General features: G+C 36.0%; 1 protein-coding gene across 1 annotated transcript in view; it reads left to right on the plus strand.

Moving 5' to 3' along the window:
• MARCHF5 (membrane associated ring-CH-type finger 5) overlaps nucleotides 1–12906 on the plus strand; it is a 29106-nt gene extending 16200 nt beyond the window's left edge. Inside the window, exons 2-6 of the mRNA XM_082765165.1 lie at nucleotides 173–375; nucleotides 5213–5343; nucleotides 8585–8768; nucleotides 9199–9365; nucleotides 10568–12906. Of these exons, the coding sequence (XP_082621291.1) occupies nucleotides 173–375; nucleotides 5213–5343; nucleotides 8585–8768; nucleotides 9199–9365; nucleotides 10568–10684 (802 nt within the window). The 3' untranslated portion in view covers nucleotides 10685–12906. The remainder of the gene's footprint in view (nucleotides 1–172; nucleotides 376–5212; nucleotides 5344–8584; nucleotides 8769–9198; nucleotides 9366–10567) is intronic.
• Nucleotides 12907–13239: the final 333 nt, after the last annotated feature.

The raw sequence follows: 13239 nt of genomic DNA on the forward strand, positions 1-13239 counted from the left end.
GTCTAATATTATGTTAATACCAGAACAAGTCTGGTACAAAATACTTGCATTTCTGGTGATTAAGCATGAAGCAACAGAAATCATTTCTTGTTACACATTTTCTAAAACTGCATGTGAAAGTTTAAGCACTTAAAAGTAGCAAAAATATCTTTTTTCCTTCCTGTAATTTCAGAAGCTGCTGGGTTTGTTTTGCTACCGATGAGGATGATCGGACAGCAGAGTGGGTGAGACCTTGCAGGTGCAGGGGCTCCACGAAATGGGTTCATCAAACTTGTCTACAGCGCTGGGTGGATGAAAAGCAAAGAGGAAACAGTACTGCTAGAGTTGCTTGTCCTCAGTGCAATGCAGAATATTTAATAGTATTTCCAAAGCTAGGTAAGACATATATCATTTAAATTTAAACATAATGTAATTGGTTGTTTCTGCATGTTGTTCTTAATTTTTTGCCTTTTTATGCTCAGAGTCAATTCTATTGGAAACTTCTCTAGTCCATTTTCCAGACAAGAAACAGCGTATTCTGCTTACATCATATTTGATGGCTTAGTTAAATATCTCCTGCAAATTTTGGATATGTTCAACTTAGGTATATTACTAAGTCTTACAGGTGACTGACCTATAATTAAATGTATGGTTAATGTGATTTCTTTCCCCCTTGTTGAGCAGAGTGGGGACTTCTTTCACCAATTTCCATATTAGGACATAAACACATTCCCCCCTCCTTTTTTTTTCCTCAGCATGCAGAGAAACTGTTACAAAAAGAAATGCATAAGAAGAAACCGTACTGGGCAGCCTGTTGCACTGCCTGAAAAACATTTTTACTTTGTTCAGGAAGTATTCCTGAGTGAATCTTGATATATATTCAAGAGGCAGAATATCTATATTTCGTTGCTGGGCACTGCTGTAGATCTGTTCATCAAGGTGGAACAAAAAGTTGGAGATTGTCTTCTAGAGTCTACTCACCTGAGTAGCCAACTAGGACTCTGCCACAATATGGGGCAAATATTTAAAATAAGTTATTGCTTTTATTCCATTGGACCCCCGTTTGCCCATATGTTATACAAGGTATATTGAGCAGGGCAAGAGAATAAAACGTTGCCCTGAGTAACTGATACAGTAATTTGATTCATGTATTTCCGTATGTGGGAAAGGAGAATCAAATTACTGTATATTACTGTATATGTTGTCACACATAGCATCCTTTACTATATTTCATGTTCAATGTGGGGCTAAGATGAATGGGGCAGTTCATAGTCAACAATAATGCTGTTCCAGTCAATTTTCTATTTTGCTGTTGTCTTTTCATCACCATAGCAGCTGAAAACTTCAATTTTGATCAAAAGTATAACCGCTTGTTAAACGTTGTTATAGCATGTGTCTATAGCCACTTAAAGGATTTTGAAGTAAGACTTCATAAAATTTTATTTCTGTAATGAAACAATTGAAAATGACTTGCATTGTAAGTTCTTAGGGATAGGACCTCTTTTCTGTTAGTATAAGGGCTGAAAGAATTAAGGTGCGAGGAAACTTTTGAGTGCTGACACATTGCCAAGGGGAAAGAAAATACGGACTAGTATACTGGTGATAATCAAGAAAACAAAACAGCGTAACTTACTACCATGTACTACCATGTTATTCTTATTATCAGTCCCTAAGTCAGCTTTGCTATAAGGATAAGGTAGAGAGGAATCAATCTTCATTGTGGAGAAGGCATCAAGTGATGATAAATTAGCATTACCTTGGGGAGCGGAGCGGGGAGGTGGGGAGTGTGAAGGGGGATTTTGATTACTGGACACTGAAAATGTGCCACAAAATGTGAAGCTGTTTATGTGAGATGCATGAAGCTGTTTACGTGCAATGCATTCACATTTTATTTTGGCAATGGGCAGAAGGGAAAACAACTGTAGTTTGGAGAAGAAGTGTACACAAACAGGCATTTTCATTTGTTCTTGTAATTTGTGGCATACTTTCTTTATTTGGGAGCGAAGATTCCTAGATACTAACATCTCTACTTGTGATAAAGCTGGCCTGAAATTCTTGTATGAAACTGTTCAGCTCTTGCATGCAGGTTTCTTGGAATCTTTTGATATATTTTCCCTCACGCTATCAGCTTTTTCATGGTAAAGATGAAAGGGGCATAAAATTTCAGATGTCTTATGTACTGTTACACAAGTTCATAGCAGAGCTGGAGAATGATTTTGTGTTCATCAATGCTTTGTTATGAGCTTAAGTCCTTAAGCAAGTGAGACAGTTGTGCCCTTTTTGCATCTCTTTTTAGTAACCCAGAACTGTTATATCACAACTCAACTATAAGTCAATCAAGGTTACATCAGGCAGAGTTAGGACGCTAGGATATTCTCCTGCAGTCTTGCCAGTAGCCCCCTCTCTGTGCCATAGCATTTGAAGACATTACTAGTCATACAACTCAAAACAAACAAAAAAAGGTTGCTAGAGTAGGTAAGATGTTGCATCTAACCAAGTTTCCATGCGGTGGCATGGTTCAAAAGCTTACTTACATTGAGACCTCTCTAATATACTGCTAGAAACACTTCTGAAAATAGGTGTCTGTGAAAGGCGCCTAACACAGCATTTTTAAAGATAATGTAATTGGCATAAATATCAATTTAAACATTAGCTATTATCTTTATAAGTAACAGTGTAAATCTAATGTATTTACCAAATCAAAACAACCCCCCTCTTAGTTGCTATCTTCGTGTTATAATTCCAATTAAAATTTAATAGGGCATACTGTTTTTAGAGATTGGTAATAACCATGTTATTAATAGGTGTTTTTTAATTACATAAGAAAATATTGCTTCCTCTTCAAAAAAAAAAAAAAAAAAAAAAAAACCTGCTTAAAACCTACCTATCTTAGATAATTATTTCAGCTTAATAACAAACCAGTCCTGGCAGAAAAGGCGCTGTTAAAACACAATTGTTTTTACCACACTGAAAATCACTGACATACATGTTAAAGAAGAAAGTACAAAATACAAAAGTATTATTAAATTTCTACTTCCCTAAGTATCATCCTAAAAGATGGTGGCCTTTTTTTCTTGCTACATTTTCCCTGAAGGGCTAACTAAAACATACATGTATTTTTTTCCAGTCTTTTCTCAAACTTCTATACCTAATTCTGTAGCTAATTACTTCCTTTTATGATTAGGATTAGTAGGTGCAATTTGTTAATATTTTTGTCTTAGACTTATGCTGTTGCACTACCACTTTGCTGGTATGTATAAGGCAAGCTGTATAAGGCAAGCTTCAGTGCTTTGTGTTTGCCCTTTTAGACTCACTCAATATGATGGTTGTTTTTTGGAGTCTCATGTCTTCACCTCCTTCAAAATAATACAAGCTTTCTGAATAGTGCAATTCAGCATTTTCAGAGACTGTGGGAAGCAGTCAAGATGTGTCAACTACTGTGTATTTAGTATTTGTAGTTATGGCCTTGTTGCTACTTCAATACATCGATAGGTAGCCCAGCAATCTTTTAAGTCTGGAAAATTAAACATAACTGTTAATACAATTGAACTGCTTGTTTGATGTTTCTGTATTTTAAGTAAAGTGTTCCTACTTCAAAAGCACTTTAATTTTGATACCTATTCAACAACAAATTGTTTGGCTTAAGAATAAATTATCTCTGTAATTACACTTTGTCAGCTACTTAAGAACTAATTTACATTGGTTGGTGTATTTGAAGCAGGATGCTGGTGAGGTGTTTTCTGTCTTACACGCCACAAGGGAAGATGCTTCCTGCCTTTAGAACTAGAGCTTTTTTACTAAAAGAACACGTTCTACTAGAAGCTGCATGCAAAGGTAGCTAATTTAAAGTACATGAGTAGTAGGGTAAAGACATGAGGCTCCAGCAGAACTGGATTAGCAAGTTAAATAAGGATAGTTCTGCCCAAGTTCGTTACTCAGCACTGCCTGCTGGACAGATACATAACTTAGCCATATGTACAATTACTTCGGCCAAGCCTGCATGTAAGCTAGATTGTGTTTAAATTGCAGGTCTTGAGTATAACATTTGCACAGTTCAAAAAAAAAAAAAAAAGTTGCAATCCTTGTATGAAGTCTCTGGATGCTACTGCTGTACAAATAGTATGCAAAAAAAAATAAAAAAAAAAATGAAGGTATCTAACAGGAAAAATTAACGTGTATGACCTGGAGGAGGAAGTCTTTATGTAGAATCATGTCCACAGCATAGTGAGAAGTATGCACAAGTAGTCAACAGCTATGTTTACTTTCTGACAAGGTATATAATACATCCTGAAGTCCTTGTTTTAAAACATGAAATGAAAATAGTACTTTTCTGCTGATGCTGATAAGTTTGACAAATACAAAAGAAGTGTGGAATGTGATCACGGTGACAACCTTTCTCACTTCCACACATACCTTTTAGATTCTTCAAATTTTGACTTTTGCTTTGCTGATTCTCATGCAGTCTTACAAAGAAAAGCTGTGAACATGCCCCAGCTTATCTCATCAAAGTTAGGGTAATATATTACTTTGTGCAAGTCTGGAAATTGCAGCTGTCCGTGAACAAAATGAACTCTATTTGTGCACTGTTGCCAAAGGCACTAAATAACCCAGGAAGAGGTTTTTTTCCTCCAATATTTGAGAGGTCATCTTGTTGTTTTTTTTTTTTTTTTTTTTTTTTTTTTTTTTTTTTTTTTAAAAAAAAAAAAGGAAACTGAATGCAATCCAACTCTTTTTCCAGTGGAAGCAATCTTTTATCTTGGCTGCTACTTCTTGCTGTGGAGTAGGATGACGTTTAGTGACAACATTCTTATGCTGATCTTTGACAGCTTCACCTAGGGAGTACACTTTAACTGATTGGTAGTTTTTCCTTTTGAAAACTAAAATATTTTAACAAAAAAGCCATTAAGACTAAAATGATTTCTACAAAAAAAAAATGATTTTGATTCAACATGCACAAAGGGAGCTAAGTCATTTCTAGCAGTGTAAATTAGTCAGTGCTGTAAGGAGTGTATTTATCCCTCAGAAGTTATTGCTATGAATGAAATGGTAGGTAGAAATAAATAGCAAGTTTAGCTAAGTAGCTTCTTATCTGTACGTTCTCATAAGTAGCACGTGCAGGATGTCAGATTCATGTTTTGCCTAGTTTGAGCTTTTTTGTCAGTGACAGATGCTGAGAGCTTTCTTTAGTATGCTTATACATACATCTTGAAATCTTACTTTTCCTCTGTCATAGGTCCAGTTGTTTACGTTTTGGATCTTGCAGATCGTCTGATCTCAAAGGCATGTCCGTTTGCTGCAGCTGGAATAATGGTGGGCTCTATATACTGGACAGCAGTTACGTATGGAGCTGTGACAGTGATGCAGGTACACATCTATTCCCCATTTCTAGATCTTACCAGTCTTTAAAAGCAAGGCTTTTAAAATAAAAACTAGTTAATTAGAACTCCTTTCTTTCGTTAGAATTACATTAAATATTAGCTTAAAATATTCAAAATGATTAAAGCAGCTAAAGCATGTGGTTAATAAATAAATTTAGGGCAGGTTGATAGAAAGCTTTTTGCTTTTTAACTGATCATACTCTATCAAGCCAAGTATGCCTGTTCAAATTGGGTGCACAGTCTATACCTAAGAAACTTCATTACTTCTGCTCTGCTTGTGACAGGCTGGTGAACCCACTTCCATTCTCAAATAAATGCTATTAGTGCCAGACAACTAGTAATGAGTAGGCAACTCGTATTTTTCCATTTCTTTGGAAAAGGAGTGATTTTATTTTTCTGCAGATAAAGAAAGTAATTTTGCTAGTAGTATTCAAAGGGCTGACAGTGAATTTTTCAGTCTTAGCTCTCCTTTGTTACGTGAAGGAAAATGTGCATGCTCTGAATGATGCAATTGATGCATACACAACAAATGCAGACCACTTCAGATTAAGAGTATGTTTTCATTATTCAGATTATCTAGTTAATTGAAAAGACTGTCCTACTTCTGTTCTTGAGACCTTGCTACTTGAATATAAAAATGATGTTGACAGGTGCTGGACTATTAACTATTGTTCACAGCTATCCTAGTTCAACTGAAAGACAACTTTTCATAGACTGGCAGGACCTTTGTTACCATTTTAGTTGATACCTGCGTCTATAGCCCATAACCTTTGTTTTGCCTGAAAGCGTAGAAGTACTTCTGAAATCTAGTTGTACATAGATTATACAATAAATGCATCTGTATGCTTAGGTATTACAGTACACAATTGTAGCTTAGTTTATATATACAACCTAGTGCTTATCCATTTAAGTCACGTGGCCCTACTGTTTCTTGGACTGTGTGGTACCGCCATGCAGTTCAAATTGCTCCATCTCAACACTGTGTGCTATTTGCCTTTGTTTGTACATGACCTCATAGCAAAAACGTATGTGATAACCAGTTGAACTGGAGCCCAAATGAGCTGATGTGGTCTCCCTGGTACCAAGCGTCAAGTGGCTGCACAAAAGTTACACAAAATGACTTTCAACACCTCCTCCAAAGGAGGCCCCTTACAGGGCCACTGCAAGCAACTATATTAATAAAAATGTAATTTAATGAAATGTACTAGTCCTTATCTTGTTGCACTCTGGGCCTTTTTCTACAGGAACTTTTATGATCTATGTAGCTTCTCTAGAACTACATAACCAAATGGAAAAATAAATACTCCTTTCTGTAATTGCTTTGCTTTTGAAATGAGATTCTGGCCTTAAGCAATGGCAAGTTGTGGGTCTAGCTGAGCAATCACATGGTTACAACTTGACACCTACAGCTATTCAGACAGCTAGTTAAATCTTGGGTTTGAAGAATTAACTTTCTGGTTTAATTTTTTTGATCATATGAATGACATGCTGTCTAATAACTTATTTTTTGCTTTTAATGAAGGATGTTAAACTAGGAGAAGAGGGAACTGTTCCATTCCTTTCCCACTCCAAATTTGCTGGATTTAATACGATTTCTGTCCTGATGCATTCCAGACCTTTTCCTTCAGTTGAAGGGCCGGAGAAGCACAAAAGCTCTTCTTATAGATTAATCTTCAGATGGAGAAACAGGGTTGACATTGTGACTTCAGGTGTAGGTCTAGTCAGTAACAAATTGTACAAGGTTACTGAAAACAGAAAAATAGTAATTTAAAGTAAAAAGATAGTGAGGCTTTTTAGCATGGAGGAGGTCTATTAAGGAGAAGGATAACATTAGACATCACATTTTGGGTCGAGAAAGTTAAGAAGCTGGAAGAAAAATGCTGAATACTTTTTTGAATGAATAATCTTTTGGTGGCACAATACTGGTTATGCCTATTTTTAGAAGTTGTGGTAAAGAATATAACTTCCTGTTCTACAAGAGTAAGATGGAATGCTTTTCAAAGCAAGGTGTGGTGTTGCACACCAGTAAGTTGTTCAGCTCTACCGTGCTGCTTTCTCACTCTCCTTCCTCAAAAGAACAGGGGGAGATGATAAGAAAAAAGGCTCATGGGTTGGGATAAGGACATGGAGATCACTTACTAATTGATGTCATGGGTAAGACAGACTCAGCAGAGGCAGTTTAATGTAATTGCCTGTTGCTAACAGACAAGCAGTGAGAAACTAAAAGCAAACTAAAAACACCTCGCTCCCCATCCACATTCTTCTACTTCCTTTCCCTCCAAGCAGTGCAGGTGAATGGGGGCTGCAGGCAGTCCACGTCACTTCATTTCCACAGCTCCTTCATGGTCATTCTTCATGGCCCATGTTCCACGTGCAGTCCCTCCCACAGGATGGTGTCCCTCCCAAACTGATCCTGCGTGGACTTCCCACAGCTCTTCAAGAGCTTTCCTTTATTTTTTTTTTTTTGTTCTCAGCCCTGTTAGATTCACTTACTTTTTGAAAGAGAATTTTTTTTTTTTAAACTATCACGTACTCTTGTGTTGCAATTGTAATTTTTAAGTTTTAGGCTGCAAATGCTAAGTTTTCTTCATATGTCAGAAGAATAGTTTAGTACATCAGAAATAACTATTCTTTAAAATTATAGCATTAACCACATGTAAAACTGAGTAATGTACAAGTGAAACTTGTAGCTATTTCCACTACAATGGAAAATTATGTACCTCTTACTGAACTGTCTAGAGAAGCAATAACTTCTAGTACTGCGGTCTCTTGCATAAGGTATTCCTAAGTAACATTTTGACTAAAACATTCTGAAATACTTAGCTATCAATTTATCCTTTCATAAGCAACACATAATCAGTTTGACTGCAGAATCAGTGATTTGCAAAATGGTCAGTTCTATGCATTTTGGGAAGCTTTCTATTTTTGTATTTTAAATATTTGTCTTCACTCAAATGCAGATGCACATGAAACCTTTCTTAAGATGGTAGGGATCTGTATTTCAGGTCTCAACAAGATTAATGATTTGTTAACTAGGGCTAGTAGCTTGCTCACCTGCATTATGCTTGATAAGTAACCACAGGTGCAATGGGAAAACTAAGTGCATTAGGTAAAACAGTGGGGTTTTTGTTAACTTGATGTGTGGGCAGTCCTCCAAAAAAGAAAAGACTTGTTTTAAGTTGTTTTCTGTTCATTTCTGTTTGTCCGCATATATATGTATTTACCAGGTTGTGGGTCACAAAGAAGGTCTTGATGTCATGGAGAGAGCAGATCCTTTATTTCTTTTGATTGGACTTCCCACTATTCCAGTTATGTTAATACTGGGCAAGATGATTCGCTGGGAGGACTACGTGCTCAGACTGTGGCGCAAATACTCTAATAAACTCCAAATTTTGAACAGCATATTTCCAGGTAATATGGCTATAAATTTAAAAGGAAATATCAAGCTTGAGTTTGCCCCTCTAGGAGATGGAGATGAGTCATGTTTTGCCATTCTTAATTGAAGGTGATGGTACCTTCCATCTGTTATGTTCAGTATATTTGGATTGTGTTTGTATAGTATTTAGCGGGGAAGGAAGAGCAATAAGAGCAGGAGCGTGGTTTCAGTTAAGGCCTTAGTAATGAAACAAGCTACTGAAAATCTTGGCTTCATTTTTGAAAGTAAAAATTAATGCAGTCATTTAATTTAAATGGAATATTCACTGAAAAGGTTAGTTCTCAAGGTAACTGAACTGAATAATGAAGTTGGTGGGCTGTAGATTTATGATGAAGCAGAGGGAGGGCTGTGCTGTTCAAGGCAGTGGCTGTATATAATCTTTTCTTTCCCTACTCATCCCTTTAGGCATTGGGTGTCCTGTTCCTCGTATTCCAGCAGAGGCCAACCCTTTGGCCGATCACGTCTCTGCTACACGTATTCTATGTGGAGCTCTAGTTTTCCCTACTATTGCCACAATAGTTGGCAAGCTGATGTTCAGCAGTGTTAACTCAAATTTACAAAGGACAATCTTGGTAAGATTCAGTATTGTTTGATTCACAGTTATAATATGGGAATGGGAAGTGTTGAGGGGGGAGGGAGGAAAAGTAAAAAGCCTAAGTTGAGCTAGGACTTGAAAGTAGCATTTGATTAAGGGTGGACAGATGTTTTCTTCTTTTAAAGCTGTCTGTCTTAGCAGTAGGCAAGCATCACGTCTGAAAGACTTTTTTCCTCCTATGACTGAAACTAATCTCTCCTGGTCAAGGCTGAAACCTATATCTGGTACTGTGCTAGGCAGTTCTTAACAGTAATTAAGGGTGATAATGAAGATGAGGAACCAGTATCTTCTAAGAACAAGTTCTGGAAGGGAAGACTGGGGTTTACATTCCCAACCTTCCTGTATTAACTTGTGTTTACTCTAAGAATATTTTTAATTTATTTTAATAAGAGGGGAAAGATAAACTCTCCATAAAACCGGAATGGAGGTAGAAAGAAAAGGAGAGGACAGATCTTTCTTTGTGAATAACCTCTCTGGTTTGCCTCCTTTTCAGAGGAAGCAGATGCAGTTTAATAAAGTGGTATCACTGGTTGATTTGACTATCACTTCAGTCCCCTTTTTTTTCCCCAATTCTAACGTGTCTTCCCAGCTCTAACCCATCTGCCATACGTTAGACACAGTAATACTACAACCAGTCATGCAGACTAAAGGCTTCTTAATGTCTCTTCTCACTTTAAAGAATTGAGATGAACATAGGTTAAAACTTAAAATAAATAAATCTGATTTGCAAAAAAAAAGTTTACTTCACTCCATGCTTGCCTTTGGCAAGTGATGTCTTTCACAGCCTTGATTATGGAAAGGTATTGTTCTTTGTGCCATCTATAATATATTCAGAGAAGGGAGGAAAGCAGATGTCTATCTGTTTTACTTTGTTCTTTAAATAGGATAGATTTTGACTTCTAGAATACTTGTCAAACTCTAAGAAATAAGAGCTTTCAAAAGGATCTATAGGTCTGGTTTGTAATCCCTTATATATAACCTGAACCTCTGCAGTACTGCATTGTGACTGAAAACTTTGTCTGTTGTAATCATTTGAAATTGTTCTAATTAGCTGAACTTCAAAAGAAAATGCTATTTGGTTGGAAAATAAGCTTTCTTTAACAAGAATTTTTTTGCAAAGAGCATTGCAACGATATGATTTTGAAAACCTACAACATTCAGTATCTCTTTTTATTTCAGGGTGGAATTGCTTTTGTTGCTATAAAAGGAGCTTTTAAGGTTTACTTCAAACAGCAACAGTATTTGCGCCAAGCTCACCGCAAAATCTTAAATTATCCTGAGCAAGAAGGTGCATAAAGCTGTGATCTTCTGATGTCGTACAGTCTCACCTAACAAGTTTCCATGTTGTATTGGTTCCATCATTATTGCACAGTAGTGGAGAATTGTGATAAGTTGCTGCTCCTATTTTTTTTCTTTAAGTATAATAAAGCACTGTCATATGGCAGGATAAATCTTTTCAGAAACCACTGAACCTAAGAATGTGACTTGCTTTCATTATTTTTGGGTATTTCTTATGGGCAACAGGATTCTGAAACAGGTTCTGAAACAGCCAATATGCTGAATAGGGGGGGAAAAATAGTATTGACTACAGAATAAAAACACTTTAAATTGTGTAGTTAATGTAGGCCTCATCCAGATGCCTTTTCTACTGTTTTCCCACCCAGGCTATTATCCATTTCAGCACTTCACACAATGAAGGGACTTTTTTGTTTAGAAAAAGAAATGTGAGTCACTACTAAGGAGAAGTAATTGTGGGACATTGGTCAATAAAGATTTTTTTTTTTGTTGGTGTGAAACAAGGAGTGCGCAATACTCAAATGGCTGGCCAGAGACAGCAGAAGACAGGTAACTGCAAGACTTATGTCAGCTTCAGTCACCTAAGTACTAGTTGTCAAAATTAGCATGGTTTCCAGGTGACTCATTGCTGATCATTTTTACTGTCCTGTTGTATCTTCTGCAGTGCCTAGTGTCACTTTCTCATGGCCTTTTTTTTACTGTTCTGTAACTGGTATTGGATAGCTTTTGTTTGTTTCCCCCTTCACAGTAAAATAATCACATGGGAAGTGAATTTCAGCTGCTTATTTTCTAGTTAAGTATTAGAGCAATTGTTTAGTTCTCATGTTCCTTTTGATTATGTAAGCATCTGTACAAGTGAAAAGAATTGCAGAAATGTGAGGAAACATTGAACACTAAAGCCATGTTTAGAAGGAAGCTGTCAGTTTAAACTTCCAGTTCTGGGTGCACACATCAGCTCCTGTATATGGATTAGATTCTTCTCTGCCCAAGCCAGCTGTAGTGGAAGGATAGTCAGGAACACAGGCTGGTGGAGGGTGACACTACACTTTGGGTCCCTAACTTGAGTATACTACGTACCAGCAGGTTAGACAGTTTAAGACAACTTGAACCCATTCTGTAGAGAACAAAAGATAAATCTTAAGTGTGTAATAATCTAAGTTAATTTATTTATACAGTAAGCTCTACTGTTACAGTATGTTTGAAGTAGCCTGCTGAGGGAGACATTAGCACTTCAGTTATTTGATGTATTTATAAACTTCAACAGAAATTAACTGTTTTGTGAAGTTAAATTTTGACAAACATAGTATGGCCATTTAATATTCATCTCAAACCTAACCTAGGTTTAGTACCTGGAGTTTTCTCTACAACAACTTGTTTTTTTGCAGTTTACTTTCTTGTTCATAATAGTACATCAAATGCATGGAGGCAGGTTTAAAAAAAATAAAATGAAAACAATTAAAAAAAAAAACTTAGTGGAAGTATTCATAAGTAAATATTTCTTTTCACCAGAAACAAAGTAAATGCAGAGTGAACTTCATATTTGATTGCAATAATGTATCTTAAAGAAATTCAAAATATGGTACCTTTTCTATAGTATGATTTGTCTTAAATACTGAGATGTAATATTTTAGAACTGTATAGAAATGTATATAATGGCCACCTAGTATTGAAAAAAACTACAGGTATTGAAAATTATATATTCAATCCATATCAAATACTTCAAGGTTCTTGCTGTAACTGAAGAATTACTATCATCTTGTAAGGCTGCTGATTATATTTGTCTTAGTGGGCTCACTTTTATATAAACTTTAAATAGAGCAACAACCTCTGCAAGTTGCTGCTTTCTGTAAGATAGTCTTGAAACAATGTAATACATATTTGTTACAGAATTCCTCATTTCGAGAAAACAGCTTTTCAGTGGTCTTCACTGTATATATTTCCAGACAATTTATTACTGTTTTTTAAAGTTTCTTGAAGAATTGAATGATGCAAATTAGCGGTCTTGAAACTTGTTCTATGGGAAAGGTCATTGTCTTTGCCGAAAATTGAAACTATTGTAAAAAAAAAAAAAAAAAAAATACAAAAAATACTGTATGGATTATAAAATGATTTAAACTGAGTAGCAGATGGTCATTACTTTGGTTACTATGTTGTAAATCTTGTTTTTGGTATTGCAAATTATAGTTATGTTGAATTAGGTTGAATAAATATTTTTTACACTCCCCAGTGTATTTTGTGAGTTGAACAAAAGCCTACAGCAAAACTACTGAATGGAAAATGTTGTGTGGTAATGCGTTCCTAAAGATTTATGTAGTAAATTTAAGTTGATAGCCCAAAGAAATATCTTGGGGTAAAGGAAAAATTACTTTGAGTCTTTAAGCTCATACTGAAATTTACAATATATCTTTCCCCCTTCTAGTGATTAATTAAACAACATAGGGGAATGGATTTCTCAAACATCTAAAGCAAACTAATCGTTGCACCACGAAGGGCCTCTGGTAATACAAAACTGGGATTGGGAGTTACTGGATATCTCTGGGTTGGCTGATGTACTG

This window comes from Aythya marila, assembly GCF_965140915.1.
Source record: "Aythya marila genome assembly, chromosome: 7".
Lineage (NCBI taxonomy): Eukaryota > Metazoa > Chordata > Aves > Anseriformes > Anatidae > Aythya > Aythya marila.